At 61.1% G+C, this 18,045-nt stretch overlaps 2 protein-coding genes across 3 annotated transcripts; one reads left to right on the top strand and one right to left on the bottom strand.

The window, feature by feature from the left end:
- Positions 1 to 29: 29 nt before the first annotated feature.
- On the bottom strand, positions 30 to 3,516 carry PPP1CA (protein phosphatase 1 catalytic subunit alpha). The gene is made up of 7 exons (XM_061162649.1): positions 3,362 to 3,516; positions 2,705 to 2,836; positions 2,329 to 2,559; positions 1,576 to 1,680; positions 769 to 992; positions 556 to 690; positions 30 to 476 (listed from the first exon to the last, which is right to left on the bottom strand). The coding sequence occupies exons 1-7, from the start codon at positions 3,414 to 3,416 to the stop codon at positions 366 to 368; spliced, it is 993 nt and encodes a 330-aa protein (XP_061018632.1). The 5' UTR covers positions 3,417 to 3,516; the 3' UTR covers positions 30 to 365.
- An 864-nt stretch (positions 3,517 to 4,380) lies between these two features.
- Positions 4,381 to 10,304, top strand: TBC1D10C (TBC1 domain family member 10C). Of its 2 annotated transcripts, none has more exons than XM_061162535.1 (10): positions 4,381 to 4,503; positions 4,779 to 4,957; positions 5,676 to 5,775; positions 5,986 to 6,093; positions 6,180 to 6,286; positions 6,473 to 6,587; positions 7,293 to 7,358; positions 7,469 to 7,658; positions 9,163 to 9,317; positions 9,617 to 10,304. In XM_061162535.1, exons 2-10 carry the CDS (start codon positions 4,806 to 4,808, stop codon positions 9,962 to 9,964), a joined length of 1,341 nt encoding a protein of 446 aa, XP_061018518.1. In that variant the 5' UTR covers positions 4,381 to 4,503; positions 4,779 to 4,805; the 3' UTR covers positions 9,965 to 10,304. The 2 variants fall into 2 exon arrangements, with proteins under 2 accessions (XP_061018518.1, XP_061018508.1); XM_061162525.1 differs by having other exon boundaries at positions 4,428 to 4,521.
- Positions 10,305 to 18,045: the final 7,741 nt, after the last annotated feature.

Genomic DNA, 18,045 nt, shown 5'->3' with positions numbered 1-18,045 from the left:
TTTGGGACAAGGGAGACAGAGGCTATGGCAAGAATCCAGCTTTGACCTTTATTCAAGAGACCAGATGGGTTGCCCCAGGATCTGGCTGCCAGCCCTGAGCCCAAGCAAGGCTGGAGATCCCCAGTCTGGCCCTGCTTTGCCCTGAGCTGCAGCCTTAGCCCCAGGATCCTGCCTGCAGCCGCTGTAGGTACAAGCGGGAAGAGCCCTGGGGGACTGGATGCTGCTATTGATTCATAAAAAAGAGAAATACACCAAGCCTCCGTGTTCCCCGTGATGGGTGGGCCTGGGGGGCCAGCATGAGCCCCCTGCAGCCACGTGATTTCTGTACAATCCACCATCCGGGGCAGAGGGCAGGCACACGGAGGCTATTTCTTGGCTTTGGCGGAGTTGCGGGGTGGGGTGATGGGCCGGCCTCCAGGGTTCAGGCCACTGAACTGCCCATATTTCCCCTTGTTCTTGTCGGCGGGCTTGAGGATCTAGAAGAAACAAACTGGTCAGGTTCAAGGGGCCGAGCCATAGGCCCCTGGGCCCACCCGCCCCCAGCCCGACCCCCACCTGGAAGGAGCACATGAGCGTCTCGTCCACGCTCATCATGGCACCTGCGTTGTCAAACTCGCCGCAGTAGTTGGGGGCTGAGAAGAGTGTCACCAGCTGCCGCTTGGCAAAGAACTCATAGCCGTCTTCTACTACCTGGACAAGGGTGGAGGCGGTTAGTTCAGGAGCTGCCTGCCAGTCCCGCTCTCACCCGGACGGGGGCTGCCAGCCCACCTGGTGTGCCCGGCAGATGAGGTCCAGGTCATGCTTGTGCAGGAACTTGGCCACCACCTCGGCTCCAAAGGTAAAGGAGACGCCGCGGTCGTTCTCGCCCCAGCCCTGCACATCCTTGTCAGGGTCAGACCACAGCAGGTCACAGAGCAGGCCCTGGTCAGGCACGTCTGTGGGCCGCATGATACGCCGGATCTGCTCCATGGACTGTAGGTCTGGGGACAGGCCTGGAGGGCACAGGGGGCAGGTCACCTCCTCCAGGCAGCCTTTGCCAATCAGCCTCTGCCCCCCACCTCTCCAGGATTCCTGGGAGCCTACACAGGCAGAACTCATCACCTTCTGCCTCTTCCAAGTCCCTGTCCCTTCAAGGAGCACACAGCTCCCTGGAGAAAGTGTTAGCTGCTCAGTCGTGTCCGACTCTTTGCAACCCCATGGACTGTCCAGGCAAGAAAGCTGGAGCGGGTAGCCATTCCCTTCTTCAGGGGATCTTCCCAACCCAGGGATCAAACCTGGGTCTCCCGCATTGCAGGCAGATTCTTTACCATCTGAGCCACCAGGGAAGCCCTGGAGAAAGGGGACAAGCAAACTCCACGCAAGAAGGTGAGGCCGTGACACGACGGTGCAGCCTAATGCTGCAGTGCGGGGGGACTTCGTGGAAAAAGTACTACCCGTACCAGGACTCCAGGGAGAGTTGTTCCTGGCTTCCGGGAACACATCTGCAGCTGACGCCTCTGTCCCAAGGTCCCCAGGGGTGCTCGCCCTGGGAGGCTCATCCTTCCCAAGCATTCACACGCCCAGAGCCATACTCACCTCCGTGGCAACAGAAGATCTTCTCGTCCACGATGGCAGCGATGGGCAGGCAGTTGAAGCAATCAGTGAAGGTCTTCCACAGTTTGATGTTGTAGCGTCTCTTGCCTGCCCAGGGGGAAGGAGACAGCTCACCAGAGGGCCTCTCTGCCCCACCCCTCAGCCCAGGTCTCCAGGCCTTCCAGGGCACATTGTGTGTTGTTCAGACACAGCTAGGAGGAGAGAACAGAAGGCAAAAAAGGAAACCGAACACCCGCCCCCCTACTCCCAGAACACCCACTGCCTCCCAGACAATTCTAAAGCAGCTGAGTCCCCAGGAACCCCAGAGTTCCACTTCTGGCACGACCTCAAGGTTGGCACCCACCCCCTGCACAAGAGCAGGGCCAGGTTGAGACGGGGTCTGGTTCATCTTGGCTTCTGGGTAACAGAGGAGTCCAGTCCTGACAGGCCTCCTAAGTGCTTAAGTACCGGATGCACTAGAGGGGAGTGTCAGCAGGTGAGGCCCTGCCTTAGAATCCTGGCAGCCCTTCAGTCAGCAGCCACCAGCCAGGTCCCTCCTGAGTGCCAGGACCCGCTCTAGGAGGGCAGGGGAGGGCGGCATGGGCTGGTCTACCTTCACGGTGCTCAGCTTAGCAGGTGTTTGTCAGACGCTGACACCCCAGCCACCAGGTCAGCATGAGGGTCGCACTGAATGGCAAGGAGGCCACTGAATGGCCCTTCAGGCCCAGAGCAGCCCAGGACGCTCTGCCCACTCACACTCGTCATAGAAGCCGTAGATGCGGTTGATGCTGGCACACTCGTGGTTCCCACGGAGCAGGAAAAAGTTCTCTGGGTACTTGATCTTATAGGCCAGCAGCAGGCAGATAGTCTCCAAAGACTGCTTGCCCCTGTCCACGTAGTCCCCCAGGAACAGGTAGTTACTCTCTGGAGGGAAGCCACCATACTCGAACAGCCGCAGAAGGTCATAGTACTGGCCATGAATGTCACCTGTGACCCAGGGAACCAGGTCAGCACTAGGGGCAGCCTAAACATGAACCCAGGGTCAGGGTCGGGCCCAAGGGAGGAGGGACTTGGGAGGGGTGGTGGCAAGGCCGCTTTCAGGAGGCCACGGGGACCTGGGCTGGAGGCTCACCGCAGATCTTGAGGGGTGCCTCCAGCTCCAGAAGAATGGGCTGGCTCAGGAAAATCTCCCGGGATTTGAGGCACAGACCACGGATCTCGTTCTCTGTCAGCTGTACATTCTTTCCAGGCCTGGAGCCCTGCACTGGGGGCGGGAAGAGGCGTCAGGACGCAGGTTCCTCAGGAGCGAAGAGGGTGAATGACATCGGTGACCCCACAGGCACTTCTGAGTGGGGGCGCCTGGGCCTCCCCGCCCCGCCTAGCCCAGGAGCAGCTGTTGCTGCTGAGCCTCCTAGGACCCCCAACTGCCCTCAAGGCGCTCGCGAGGGGACTGCTGTGCGCAGAGGCCACCCAAAACCTCCAAGCACAGGACCCCTTCCTGGGGGACTAGGCTTCTCGGGTTTCTCCCTCAGCCAAGAGCCCAGGCCAATCCTTACGCGCCACCCCCAACGCCGATCCTGCTCTGGAAAGGGGAGCAACCCCAGACCTCCCAGCGCGCCGCGATTGGGGTGGAAGGGGGGGCGACGAATGTGGCCACGGGACCTCGCGGCCCGTCCCCGCCCAGTCGAAGCTGGCCCTGGGAGGGGCAGGTCCACCCGCGCGCCACTTCCGGGCCGGGCAGGGGACCAGGGCGCGGCGGGCGCCCACCTCCCTCGCCGCCCCGGCCAACCTTCCAGCAGGCGTCCGATGATAGAGTCCAGGTTGAGCTTCTCGCTGTCGGACATGGCGGCGCCGCCGCTCTAGCCCAGCACCTCCGGGCCCAGTCCTGCCTCCCGCCCTCCCGCGGCCTCCTTCCGGCCTGGTGCTCCTTCCGCCCGCCCGGGCCCGCCCCGGCCCGCCGCCCCGCCTCCTCGGCCGCCCGCCCCGCCCCGCCGCGCCCGGCCCCGCCCCGGTCCGCCCGGTCGCTCGCCGCCCCTGCGCTCTAGCGCCTCCGCTGGACGCCAGGCCCCGGGCCCGAGGCGACCCGGGAGGCGGGGCCTCGGCCAGGGGGCGGGGTTCGGTTGACCTGGTGGGCGGGGCGGAGCCTGCAAGGGGCGGGGCTTCACGGGGCGAGGTCGACTCTAGTTCCGCCCTTGAGGAGTTACCCACCCTTGCACCGGCGATGTGCGGCCGGAAGTAGTGTGAAGTTGTTTTTCTCTTTCAAGGGCCCAGTAGTTCCTCCCACTTCTGCCCCGGGCTGGAAGGTGTTGTGACCTCATTGGTATCTCATTGGGTCTCTCCAGAGAGTGCAGATTAAGTCCACGAAGTGCAGGAAAGGAAACAGGCTCAAAGATAGCAAGGGTTGTCTTCAGATTGACGGAGAAACTCTTACCTCTAGGGTCCCTGTGGCCTGCAGACGGCTGACCAGACCCAGACACCTGTCACTGAACTCCGAGCTCATTTTGGTCCCCATTGACTATGGTGCATGCTACATCATTATTATTATTTTTTCATGTCTCATCCTTGTGTTTTGAGTAGCACAGTAATGCCTTACTGTTTGACTTGTCGAAAGCATTAACAAAAGAGGAAATGTTAAATAAAGTGTAATGCTCACTGGAACCCTGAATTGAGTATTTTATTTGCCGGTGACCTCACATCTGGAGGCAGCGTGGCCTCTCTATCTCTGGCAGGCCCTGGCTGCATCACACCCAGCACAAGAACCCAGGCCTGCACCCACCCAACCCACCGGGGTGGTGGGAGGAGCCCATGGCCCAGGGCCACTGGGGCAGGCCGGAAGAGCCCTGGAGAGGAAGGGGTACCCCCCCCACGCACTTGGGAGGGGCCCCCAGCGGGTTGCTGAAGCTGTGGCTGAGGAGGAAGTGAGAGGAGGAGGTGAGGTGCAGCAGGGAGGTAAGCTGGGCTGCTGAGGACAGGGGCTGGGCCTGGGTCTCCAGCAGGGGGCCTGGTCTTTCTGCACCATCTGGGCCTGTGCCCCACCCCAACCCTGCAAGAGGAGAGGGGACCGAACGGGTGTGGTGCGATACCCTGCAGCCTCTCCTCTTAGACCAAGTGAGCAGGTCCTGGGGCTGAGGCCTGGCTGAAGAGGCGCCCCGGCCCCAGGCTGGCCAGGAGCCCCCGCTCACACTGGCTGTCCCCACATCTTGCAGCCTGCAGCACCAGGGGTTGGTGGCGCCATGGCCCAGGCCCTGGGCGAGGACCTGGCGCAGCCCGGCGAGCTGCAGGATGACTCCAGCTCTTTGGGGTCCGACTCAGAGCTGAGCGGGCCTGGCCCATATCGACAGGCTGACCGCTACGGCTTCATTGGGGGCAGCGCAGCAGAGCCAGGGTAAGTGGGGAAGGGATGAGGGGATTACGGGGTGCTGGGCCTGATGGTGGAGGCTGAGTGCTGAATTCTAGAGTGAGGCCCAACCTCAAGGGTCCTCGAAGGGTCTGGGGACTCAGCTAGTATCACCTGTTTTCGGGTTCTAGATGGAATCTTAAGGTTAGCAGGGCTGTGGGGGGTGGGTCCCTGTGTGTCTCTTCCTCCCAGTCTCTGAGGGTTCCCAGAGGGGCTGAACCCGCTTCTCCTTTCAATCCGGCCCAGGAATCCCGAGGTCATAGAGCCCACACTTCTTCCCCTACCAGTCCTCCCCCTTCCCCAGGTGCTGATAGGAAGACAAGTTCGGAGATAAGATAGGGAGGTCACACCGCCATCAGAGACAGAATCAGGCTCAGAGAAGACTCCTGGTTTCTAGCTCTTGGGCTCTGTCTACTCAACTTCCCCGATGAGTTGTCTGTGTCCCCATCCTGGGGGACAGTCAACCAGCCCCTCCCCCAACACACACCTACACACCCTCTTCAGTGTCTCCTGCTGCCGCCCACATCGGAGCCACATCCTTTCCTGTCCCCATGACAACCACTGGCAACTCCTGGGTGACAGGTCACTCCCCACCCCAGAGATTCCCAGAGATCTCAAGGGCCAAGAGTTGGGCTCACCCAGGTAGCAGGAAAGGTGGTGGATGTGGCTGTCCCGTGTCTGGACATCTGGTGCTGTGTATCCCCAGGCCGGGTTACCCTCCTGCAGACCTCATCCGCCAGCGGGAGATGAAGTGGGTGGAGATGACTTCACACTGGGAGAAAACCATGTCTCGGCGGTACAAGAAGGTGAGGGGAGAGCGGTCCCACGCGGGCCTCCTTGACTTGTCCCCCTTTGCCTGGCAAAATTCAGCCTCCTGTGTCCCAGCACCTCCTGCCTTCGCTCCTTGCTCCTCGCGGAGACTCTTGCCGGATAGTAGATTGTGCCTGAGGCCTGCTGAGAGGAGCAGGGGAATCTGGTGTGGCTGGCCTAACGGGGTGCCCTGGCCTCACCTGCAGGTAAAGATGCAGTGCCGGAAAGGCATCCCCTCAGCCCTGCGGGCCCGATGTTGGCCCCTTCTGTGCGGGGCTCACGTGTGTCAGAAGAACAACCCTGGCACTTACCAGGTGAGGGGACTGGCAGGGGTCCCAGCCCCCTCCCCAAGCCCTTCACCCCTCTGGGCCTTCACCTCCACCTTCTTGCCCACCTGCAGAACCTGGCTGAGGCCCCGGGAGACCCGCAGTGGATGGAAACCATCGGCAGGGACCTGCACCGTCAGTTCCCGCTGCATGAGATGTTTGTGTCACCCCAGGGTCACGGGTACGAGGCCGGAGATGCCCAGGGACCCCCAGTCCCCGACCCCCAGGGGCTTTGGCCGAGTCCCTGACCCTGGCATCTCAGAGGACCCAGCAAGGCCCCTGAGGGGCCGAGGCCTGGGCAAGGGCCGCCAGAGGGTATGGGAGGGATGCCGGGAGGACTGGCCCCTGATGGGGTCTTCTGGCACAGGCAGCAGGGGCTCCTGCAGGTACTGAAGGCCTACACCCTGTACCGGCCGGAGCAGGGCTACTGCCAGGCCCAGGGCCCTGTGGCCGCTGTGCTGCTCATGCACCTGCCCCCAGAGGTGAGTGCCCTCAGCCCTGTGGCAGGGACCCCAGACCCAGACGCCCACCCCCAGGAACTCTGACTTCAGTTACCCGAGACCCTAGACCCCCAACTCTAGTGACCCAGGGGCCAAGGCAACCTGTGCCCTGGACCATGACCACCACCCCCCCCCCCCCGTCCCCCAGAACTCTGGCCTCCGGGACCTAGGATCCTCAAGTCCCACGCAAACCTGTCCTAGTGAGCCAGGGCCTCGTGATTGCCAACCTCAGTGACCGTCAAGCCCAATGACCTTGATTCCAGGAACATCGAACCCTGACCCCTGACCTTTGGCCCAATGATCTAAAAGTCTGGATGTTATCACCTTGACCTTATGACCCCTGATTCTGAACCCTGTGACCATGATCCCTGACCCCAATGACCCCAAGAACCTAACACTTGAACTTTGGGACCTCCGCTACCCTTGACCAGTGAGCCTCCACCCTGCAACCCTCAAATTCAGCCCTCTGAGCCCTGTGACTTCCGACCCCTACACCCCTTGGTAGGCCTCTTTCTAGGCAACGGGGAGCTTTGTGGTAAGACCCACCCCCCACAACCCCACCCCTAGCACTGAGACCAGGCTCCTGGCTCCAGAGTCACCCCAGATGGTGTCCAGGCCCTCCCCTGTGCCCCTCTCCCCCTGCGGTCCCTTCTGCGGTGGGCACTCAAGGCCTGTGCCCGCCCCCAGGAGGCCTTCTGGTGCCTGGTACAGATCTGCGAGGTTTACCTCCCCGGCTACTACGGGCCCCACATGGTGAGAGGCTGGGATGGAGCCCGAGGGCACAGGGGGAGGGCTGGCTTGGGGGTGGGAGCCTGGTGACTGGGTGGGGCCTGGGGTCGTGGTGCTGACGGACGTGGCCTCAGGAGGCTGTGCGGCTGGACGCCGAGGTGTTCATGGCCCTGCTGCGACGGCTGCTCCCGCGTGTGCACAAGCACCTGCAGAAGGTGGGCGTCGGGCCCCTGCTCTACCTGCCCGAGTGGTTCCTGTGTCTCTTCGCCCGCTCCCTGCCCTTCCCCACGGTGCTGCGTGTCTGGGACGCTTTTCTTAGCGAGGGTGAGTGGGGGGCCGGCCAGGTGGGCGGGGGGGCAGGAGGGGGTGCCTGGTGGGTGCAGAGGGTGAAGGTGCCAGCTCCGCTCTGCCCCACCGCTACCGCCGACCCTGATCCCGGGCCTGGGTGCTGGGGTGTGCCGAGGGTAACCCGCCCTTGGCCACGCATCACCAATGGGAGGAACGGCAGCCCCCGCCGCCAGCAGTGAGACCACCACAAGGACGGCTAGAGTCAGGGAGGCTTCCCCAAGGTCGATGGGGCAGGAGCTGGCGACACCACAGCAGTGGCACAGCTCGGGGACTGGGCACGGTGGGGGCATGGCAGGTGGAGCCCCCGGGCCCTCAGTGCGAGCCCTCGGAGGCCAGGCGCGGCTCTGGGAGCCAGGGCCACTTGAGTGAGTGAGACCTACATTCTGGTGGGGGTGGGGATGGGAGGCAGCGGTACCAAATTAACAAGATATTTATAGATTGTCATAAGTTCCGCGAAGAAAATAAAACAAAGGACGTGCCAGAGTGTAGGGGAGCGGCAGGAGAGGGCTGTTTAAATATGCTGGCGGCCGCCCCCTGGAAGAGGCAGCCACGTGGAGCCGGGTGGAGAAGGAGAGGCAGGCAGGACCCTGTCCGCAGGGTCCCGGCCACGGATGACTTGAGGGGTGCGGGTGTGGGGAGAGGTGCCAGGCCAAGAGCGGGGGGCAGTCAGAGCGAAGCTGAGCTGGACTCTGGGTCTTTGGAGCCCTGCCTGGTACCCCATCAGCGGCACACTTGCATTCAGCTCTATACAGTTTGTCCGGTGGTTGCATGGTAGAAATCCATCAGTGCATCGACTGAGCACCTGCTGTATGCCCATTTGGCTTCAGACTGGCTTAGCCTTCTAACCCCGGATGTCCAAGTCCCCATCCGCTTCTCCTCCCCTGCAGACTCAGACCTCGAGGGTGGGGTGGGCGGGGCCCCCGCATTTGATGACGGTGACGACGTTAGTAGTCCTGTTGTCCGTTTACACGGCACGGTGGTCACCAGGCCTCACTGGTCCCCTGACTGCTTTTCTCAGCAGACCCGAGGCTGCCAGGGAGGGGCTTTGAGGCTCCAGGAGCAGGCCAAAGTCACGTGCATGTGCGTGCCTGTGTGTGTGTGTGTGTGCATATGTGCCCTGTGCTCTTGGCCTAGGTGTGAGGTGCTGTAGCTTGAATCTTTCTAGAATCAGAAGCTCACAGATCTGAGCTGGAAAGGCTGTCCCGTCACCACCCAGCCCCTCGCTGGATGGGGCGAGGAGCCAAGGCCCAGAATGAGAAGGCCCGGTCTGAGGCTGTCAGTAGCCCTTGGCTCCTGGCAGGCCGCGCTGCCCACAAGCTTCAGTGGCTGCTGGGACCCGCTGGCCGGTGCCCCCACGTGGCCGACCAGCTCTCAGTCCAGGCGGCAGAGCTGCAGGAGGGTGGAAGGAGTCTGGCCAAGGACGGGTTTGGGCCCGGACTGAGAGCTGGCCCCGCACTGAGAGAGCCCCACCGGCCTGCAGGTGTGAAGGTGCTGTTCCGTGTGGGGCTGACCCTGGTGCGCCTAGCGCTGGGCACCACTGAACAGCGCCTGGCCTGCCCGGGGCTCCTGGAGACGCTCGGCGCCCTTCGATCCATCCCGCCTGCCCAGCTGCAAGAAGAGGTCTTCATGCCCCAGGTGGGTGCCCCTTGCCTGCCCCCTGCAGTGGCCCGGCAGCCCCCTGCACAGCTGGGGAAACTGAGGCCCGGAGGGAGTAGTCACAGTAAGCACGGGGCTCCCTACTTGTTCTCTGAGCAGCAGAGAATGTGGAAACCCCAGGCCTCAAGTGGCTTTTTGTGGCTCCCTTAGTCTGTCTCTTTGTCTGTCTGTCAGCCCCTCAGCCCTCAGCCACTTCCTGGGGCTGTGTACTGCCCGCCCTGCGGGGATCTCATCGTTTCCTGCCTTCCCCCAGGCTCAGTATCAACCACTCCCCGCAGGTGCACGGCGTGGCCCTGTCCGAACTGGAGCTGCAGCGGGAGATCAAGGCCCAGCTGGCCCAGCTGCCAGCATCAGCATCTGAGCCACCCCCGAGGCCGCAGGCCCGCCTGCCCGGGGCCCCGGCCATCTTTGAGACCCAGCAGCTGGCAGGAACCCAGGGGACCCCCCGGCCCGAGGTGCCCCGCATCGTGATACAGCCACCAGAGGAGCCCCAGCCACCCCGGCGCAAGCCCCAGACCCGAGGCAAGACTTTCCATGGGCTGCTGACCCGGTCCAGGGGCCCCCCTATCGAGAGCCCCACCAGGTCCCATCGAAGCTCCACCTCCTTCCTGGACACCCGATTCTGAGGGTAGGTCCCGCTTTTGAGGGTACCACGGACTCAGGGTCCCCCTGATCCCAACTGCCTGAACAGTGGATGCCAGCCTCGAAGTGGGCACCGCACTTAACAGCTGGGGTTGGATGCCTCGCTCCTTTCCCGTGGACTGCCTCAGGCCTGAGGAGGATGGAAGGCTGCAGAGTGGGTTTTGGAGAACCCAGGCCACCCTCCACCCACAGGGCTGCCCCGGTGCTTGGGCCCTTGCACGCATCAAGCTCGCACTGGAGGTGTGCGCGAGAAAGGGCACGGGCTGGGCCACGGGGACCCCAAAAGGCTCCTGAGGGGTCTGGAATAAAGTCTGAACAGAAGTCTGCATGTGGTCAGATCAATGCCCTCTGCCCCCCCAACCCTCCACCAGCCGCCCCCTCCCCTCCACCTTGGCTCCCCTCACGGCCCCGCCCCTCCTAGTCCCGCCCGCCCGGCTCCCCAGGGCACAGGGAGGCTACCCGTTGGCTGCCGGAAGGTGTTTACCAGCTACAGGAACCCACAGCAAGCACCCAGCCTCTTGGGGCCAGGTGAGGCTCCTGTGCCTGGGCTCCCCCAGTGGACGCTGGGCCCACATGTGGGACTCTGTCTCCTCTTCTGCTCCCTCCCCTTGCTGATTTCAGGAGCCCCACCAGCAGTGGGAGCACTCTAACCCGAGTCTGCACCCACCCCCCCCACCCTGGGTCCTGGTCCCGTCCTCAGAGAGAGCTGGCTGAGAACAAAGGCCTAGTGTGCCCAGACAAAGGAGAAAGGCCCCGCCGGCCCTTGCCCCCTCCTGAAACCCCAGCCGCACCCCCTGGGGACTGCCACCATGGAAACCCCCTCCCACACTCGCTAATTGCCCCCGTGGGTGCCCGAGGTGCCTGGGACAGGAGCCATCGCCAGGACAACGGGGCTGGTTCCGAGGCAGGCTCGTGTCCCTGCAGGGCCGGTCTCGGTGCCCTGCCTCCTTGGGTGCCCTCCCCCGAGGGTGGAGGGTGGAGGGTGGGGGCATGGTCGGACTCAGGAGTACCCGGAGAAAGTGACTGCAGTCTTGCTTAAATGGTGGAGTGGTCAGTGCACCCTTCTCAGTGGCTGTGCTGGAACACGTTGGCACCCTCAGACCCCTGATTCCAAATGGGCTGCTGACGAGTCCACGGCCACAGGAAGACGCTCACTCTGTGTTGCTATTGTTGTTTAGTTGCTAAGTCGTGTTGGACTCTGCAACCCAACCCCATGGACTGCAGTACGTCAGGCTTCCCTGGCCTTCACATCTCCCGGAGCTTGCTCAAACTCATGTCCATCGAGTCGGTGATGCCATCCAACCATCTCATACTCTGTTGTTCCCTTCTCCTCCTGCCTTCAGTTTTTTTCCCAGCATGAGGGTCTATATATACTTTCCTTCTTTTAATTTTTATTTATTTGTCTGCATCAGGTCTTAGTTGCAGTACAAGGGATCTCTAGTTGCAGCATGTGGGATCTAGTTTCCTGACTGGGGATCAAACCTGGGCCCTCGGCTTTGGGAGCGCAGGGTCTTAGCTGCTGGGCCACCAGGGAAGTCTCTGTGTATATACTCTTAGGGCGCTTACTATGTGACTGGCCAGGTCCCGGGTCCAGGGGCAGACCATCCCACTTTCAAGGAGCCTTTGGTCTGGAGGAGGGACTCACATGGAGGTCCAGACACAGAGCTGAAGTTTGCCTGGGCGGAAACTGAGTTTGCCAGGAGAAGAGGCAGTTGGGCCTGAGCTTTGCTGCCTACGGCAACCCGCTCCAGTATTCTTGCCTGGAAAATTCCATGAACAGAGGAGCCTGGTGGGTTACAGTCCATGGGGTCACAAAGAGTCAGACACGACTGAGCGACTAACTTTCTTTCTTTTGCCGCCTATGGCAGACCCAAGGCTCACCCCTCCCCCCACGTCAGCCACCATGAACCTGACACCCACACCTGTCCGTCCTCCAGGGGGTGCTCTGTCTCTCTCCTGTTCCCACCCACTCCCCCAGTTTCACTCCAGCCCTGGTTCTGAGTGTGGGGCAGCAGCTGGGCCCCTGTGAGTTAAAGAAAATTTTCTGAGCTCCCCCTTCCCTCCCAAGCTCCTACCAAGGTGCTCAGTCACTTCAGTCTTGTCTGACTCTCTGGACTCTTTATGACTTTGTGACTCTTCATGATTTCATGAACTGTGGACGAAGTTGTGTCCGACTCTTTGGACCCTTTCTGACTTCATGGACTGTGGCCCACCAGGCTCCTCCATCCATGGGATTCTCCAGGCAGCAATACTGGAGTGGGTTGCTGTGCCCTCCTCCAGGGGGTCTTCCTGACCCGGGGATTGAACCTGCATCTTTTATGTCTCCTGCATTGGCAGGTGGGTTCTTTACCACTGGTGTCACCTGGGAAGCACCCCCACCAGGGTACTTGGAGCTTAATAATAACGCCCTCCCCTGCAGCTCACAGACCACTCTCTCAGACCCCCACTCACCCACACACCCTGTCTCTGCAGGTGGCACTGAGCCTCTGTAGAGAAAGGGGGACCCAGCCATGTTGAGTGTCCAGCCCAGGATCACAGAGAGAGGCAGGGCCAGCTAGACCATGCCTTGGGCTTAGAGCCAGAGTCTGATGGACTCTCAGGCAGGGAAGCAGGCAGGTGGGGGCCTGCAGGGAGTTTATGGGGTCCGCCCTGAACTCCCTGCCTCCCGCCACTCAGCTCTTCTGCCGAGAGGTTAGGGGAGCAGGAAGAGCAGCCTTGGTCCTGGGCTAAGAACCCATCCTGAGGCTGGAGGGGAGGCCACAAGGCGTTCCCCACGGATCTGGACCCTGGGGCAGGCGGTCTCCAGCAGGGCCCCTCAAGCAGGGGCTGAGTCACGGCCTTATCTACTCAGAGAAGCATTTTCTGGGCCGTCCTTCCGCAGGTCCTGTTATCAACCTGGGAAGCCTGGGCCCAGGGGTCAGGCCAGAAGAGGACCACTCCCTCCTAGTGTGAACACTTCTATACACACCGTTCCCACAGGGCTGCGCTACCCCTATGGCACCTGGGGGCTAGTTAGCAAAAGATGTCCCCCCTCCAGGTACATGAAGCCCTGCAGGACCACAGGGAAGTGACGGCTCAGCAGGGCAACTTCATACAGTGAGCAACCTGCACAACCGCACTCCGGGGACTAGCAGCCCCAGCTCCCTACACCTCTGCCTGGAAGGGGGCTCGGAGGAGGCGGGGCACGCACCTGAGAGTACTCAGCCTGTGGGAACCAAAGCTGGGCTGGCCTCTGCCTGGGTCAGTCCAGGGGACAGGGACAGGAGTGTCGGGGAAAGCAAAGAAGTGGAAGGGCAGACGGACCCCTCGTGGTTGGGGGGCATGGTCTTATCTCGACTGCCACCCACCCCAAATGTCCCCCCATCCCCACACTGTCCAGAGGTCAAGCTTGGACTTCCTGTAAAGTCCTGCTCAGGGTGGAGTCCTGTCCCCAGGCCGCAGGTGGCCTTGCAGCAAAGCCACAGAAGCAGAGCCCAGAACAAAGGTCACCTCCAAAGCTGACTGAGCCCCTTTGTAATCATTGCCCAAAGCGCCCCTGATCATCACTAAGAAGCTTCCTGACTCCTAATTTGGCAAAGATGCCCACTCCAGTAAACACCCTATGACGCCCCAATCAATCACATAACTCCCACCTTCCAGCAGGAATTTTCTTTGTCTTGAGGCTATAAAAATTGGCTATTAACCCACAAAAACTGTCGGCTTTCTCTGCTCTGTCAGGAGGTTGGCCCACTGCACTCACAGTGCCCACTTTCTCTCTGCTCTTTGTTCTTAATAGACTCACTCCCTTCTGAAATGCTCTGTGTCTGGAAATTCTTTTCCAACCCGTGTTCAGACTGCCTCAACACATAGGAAAGGCTGTCTCACTCTCTCTGAGCCTCCATTTCCTCCTACAAATAGTGGGATAACAGCAGCTCCCACCCCAGCCCCAAGAGCACTCCACTGGGGTCATCTTTACTGGGATTACTGTCTAGTGGAGCTGGGCAGTAGCTCAGGCATGGCCTCGCCTCACCCCACCCCTACCTGGCTCAGCTCCGCCTCGGGTGACCTCCAGGCTCTCCTGGCGTAGACAGAGCAAGACTGTCCTGCCAGCCTGCTTGCCCCCACCCCCGCCGAGTCCCAAGGCTGCCATAGCTCGACCCTGATTTTCCTCTCTGTGTCCACAAGGCAGATGCCATCACAGCTGATGCCCAGCCAGGGCAGTCTGGGGGTGGGCACAGGACCACGCCGCTCTATGTGCATATGCTCTGGCATAGGGAAGACCCCAGCCCTGCCCCTCACCAACTGTGTGGCCCTCAGCAAATCACATCGCCTCTCTGAGCCTTGATTGCCTCATCAATAAAAGGCAGAGAATCACAACTGCTATGGGGTAGGGTTAAGTGAGATACGGCACGTAAAACACTCCGTAATGCCTAGGACAAGTCAAAAAACATTTGCTAACACTATTGCCTTCTGCCAGGCGCCCCGTGCCCAGCCAAGCCTGGGCTAAAGTAGGCATCATAATCCCCATTTAAGGATGAGAAAACAGATGCTGCACTGCTTGTGTTAAAAACAAGACAGCAGGAACTTCCCTGGTGATCCAGTGGCTAAAACTCTACGATCCCAATGCAGGGGGCCCAGGTTTGATCCCTGGTCAGGGAACTAGATCCCACATGCTGCAACTAAAGATCCCATGTGCTGCAATTAAAGATCCCATGTGCTGCAACTAAGACCTGGTGCAGGCAAATAAATAAATGTTAAAAAACAAGAACAAGACAGCAGGCCCAAGATGGAGTCACTGATGCTAAGCCCTCCATCACCCAACTGAGACAACTTAATTACTGGCTCAGTTGGTAAAGAACCCATCTGCAATGCGGGAGGCCAGGGCTTGATCCCTGAGTCAGGAAGATCCCCTGGAGAAGGAAATGGCAACCCACTCCAGTATTCTTGCCTGGGAAATCCTGTGGACAGAGGAGCCTGCTGGGTTACACAGTCCGTGCGGTCGAAAGAGTCAAACATGACTTAGCACCTAAACCACCACCACCAATACAGCTCCAGCTCTCCTGGAAATTCTATCTTTTAAAGCAATCAATCTGGAATCACCTGACCAGCACTAGTGAGGTCATCTACTCCTGCTGTCCCCTCAAAATAAAGTGACTTTGCAGGGAATTCCTGGGCAGGCCAGTGGTTAGGACTCTGTGCTTTCACTGCTGAGGGCCCGGGTTCAATCCCTGGTCAGAGAACGAAGATCCCAAGCCATGCGGCAAGGACAAAAGAATAAGGAGGAGAAAGTGACCTTGCAATAACCAACCCGCTTTTCTGCCTGAGTATAACTTTTGTGTCTGCTCCCTTCTGCCGATTAAAGTCTTTATCTGCACAACTCCTTGGAGCTCCTTTCTGCTAGCTGGATGGAATGCTGCCCAACTCATGACCCGTTGGATAAAGCTGACAAGATCTTTAAAATGTGCGCTGCTGAATTTTGGTTTTTAATACGTGCTAAGTGTCAACGCTCGTGCTCTTTGGTGACGTCCACGCCCTCACCCCTCATCCTTTCCGTGGATCTCCGTGGAGCTCAGGGTACCCACGCAGAGAGAGGATGGATCTTCTAGGGTGGCCGTGCCTCATTCCAGGTGCCTGGGCCGGCCACGGGGAGGAGCAGAGTGTGGATCTGGAGCAGGGGGGCCCAGAGCAGCCCTGGAAAGCTGGGTGGGGGGCTCCGGATAAGTCACTTCTCCCCCCAGTCCCTGCTTTGGTAGATGGGGGTGGTCCTCACAGGCTGCTCTGTCTATAGCTGTAGAAAGAGCTCAAGGCAGCCATCTTTGCCCCCACAAGTGCTGCGGGGTCATCAGTCCTTCCCCTCCAGCCTGGGAGGCTCTAGGGATCCACCAGGGGATCTCTGGAGAGAGGGTCTGCAGGGGAAGACCTGTAACAATCACCTCCCTGTCCTGGGCGCCCAGCACAGGGAGCTGTGATCATTTCAACCAGTCCTGGGAAGCAGAAACACACATATAGGAGGAGCAGATGAAAGGGGAGGTGCCGAGGTCCCGCAGCTGGATCGAGGGGGGAACTCACCTAGGGGGACACACCTAAGGAGAGGGTGTGAGTCTCTGGCTGTGTTTTCTGGGGGGAAACATGTGAGTGTGAGCCAGGTCTCTTGCGGTGTGCTTCTGTGGCTGTTTAGGTGGGTGTGTCTGGGGGTAAGGATGTGTGCCTTGGGAAGATAGTGGGTATAACTGTGGATGTCCAGTGGACCTGAGTACTGATAGGCAGGGCAGATCGTGTAGACACCCCCTTTCTTTTCCTGTGCTCAGACCCACGGGAACTCCCAGCCTGGCCACCCCCTTCCCGCCTGGCCGCCCCTAGGGCAGAGGGTGTCCCAGGGAACTGCGACTGCCCTCGTGGGGCCATCTTACCCAGTGGTCACTACTCTGGAGGGTCCCGGAGAGGTAAGGAGGGACCCTGGGGATGTACAGGGACCCCTGTTCAAGAGAGCTTTTCTGGGCATGCCATCTGCTATGGGGCAGGGTGCCCTTGGCAGACAGCTGTGGTTGGGGGTGCTTGGGGAGTTCAGGACTCCATCCAAGGGCAAGGCACCAGACTGTGAGCCCCACCAGCTCTCCTGGGCACTCCACCCCGGGGGGGGGGCAAGCCCTGGTACCAGTCTCTGCCAACTTGCCCTTCCCTCCCAGTCCTCCCCCTCTATCCTCTCTGCATCGCTCTTCTACTGTGGGTCTCTCTATTTATGCCCCTCCTCCTCTGTCTTTACTGTAGCCCCTAAGTCTGTGACCCTCTGGGATGCTCGCTGTCTGTTAGAACCTGGCTCTCTCTTCGACTTACTGTAGCTCTAAATGTCTCCTGTCGGTCCCCCTGTCTTTCCCTGGCCCGCCGGCCGCCCTACCTCTGACCAGGTCGGGCCGCGCCCACCCCGGCCCCCGTGACCCCAGGTTGGGATGGCTGGCGGAGGTTTTGGCAGGAGGGTTGGGGCGGGTTTTCTGGCCGGAGGCCGGCGGGGCCCGGCCCCTGCGCCCCGCGCCGCCCCCGCCCGGCACTGGGCATGCCCCGGTCGCTTCTATATAAAGCGGCGCCGCCGGGGCCGGGCGCTCTGCCGCCGCCGCCGCCGCCGAGTCCCGCCGAGTCCGCACGGCCCCGCAGAGCTGCTACTGCGCTCCAGGTACCCCGGCTGCTGCCCGCGCCCCGGGGAGAGCCAGGGAGGGGGCTGCAGGGCAGGGGCCGCGGGGACAGGACCTTGAGCGCCCGCGACCCCCGGGGGGACCCGCGACACTACCTGCACCCCGCCACCCCGCCTTTCCCAGGCAGCGCTTGCACACACGGGGGACCCGGTGCGTCTAGCCGCTGGAAGGGCTGAGTGCCAGGACCCCCAGCGCTGCCGCGCGCAACTCGGGATGTGTGAGCTCTGGGTGCGCCGCCTTGGGGTCCCGGTGTCAGAAATCCCTCTGTTTCCTTGGAGTGGGGGTGGGGCAGCCTTGGACACCTCGGAGCTCAGGCAGGAGAGGCACGGTGGCTGCCACCTCTCCACCCGCTGGGTCTTAGGGGCTGGACGCTGCGGGGTGGAGACCCTGGCTGCCCTGATTCCCCGTCTGTCTCTCTCCCTCAGCCTCTCCCATCAGTCTCAGCCTCTCCACCTGTACGATGGTGAGTGTCCTCTCCTCCCTCCCCACAAAGCCTGAGACCCTAACCAGCGGGAGGACACAGAGGGCAGCAGCGGGCACTAAAAACCTAGCCCTGGCATGGCCTGTGCAGGCAGCTCAGACCCGAGACCAGCTGCGCGCACACCCCTCAACTCCCCACCATGCGCCACGGGACAAGCAGCTGCTGGGGTGCCAGGCACTCCGTCTCTCCCCATCAGCCCCGGGAGGCGGGCACTCTCCATGCCCTCTGGCATTCATTCATTCTGCCACATTCATTATTGCTGTGTGCCCGGCCCCATTCTAAGTTCGGGGACATAGCAGTGAACCCAGTTTGGGCTCTCAGGGGATGCAACTTCTAAGAGGAGGCACCAAGGCTCAGAAATGTGGCACCAGGAAACTGGGATTCAAGTCCAGGTTGGAGGCCCAGACCTCTGCCCTCC

This window comes from Dama dama, chromosome 2 (genome assembly GCF_033118175.1).
Source record: "Dama dama isolate Ldn47 chromosome 2, ASM3311817v1, whole genome shotgun sequence".
Taxonomy (NCBI): Eukaryota; Metazoa; Chordata; class Mammalia; order Artiodactyla; family Cervidae; genus Dama; species Dama dama.
The sequence above is the reverse complement of the archived record's forward strand: the minus strand, read 5'-3'. Positions and strand labels throughout refer to the sequence as shown.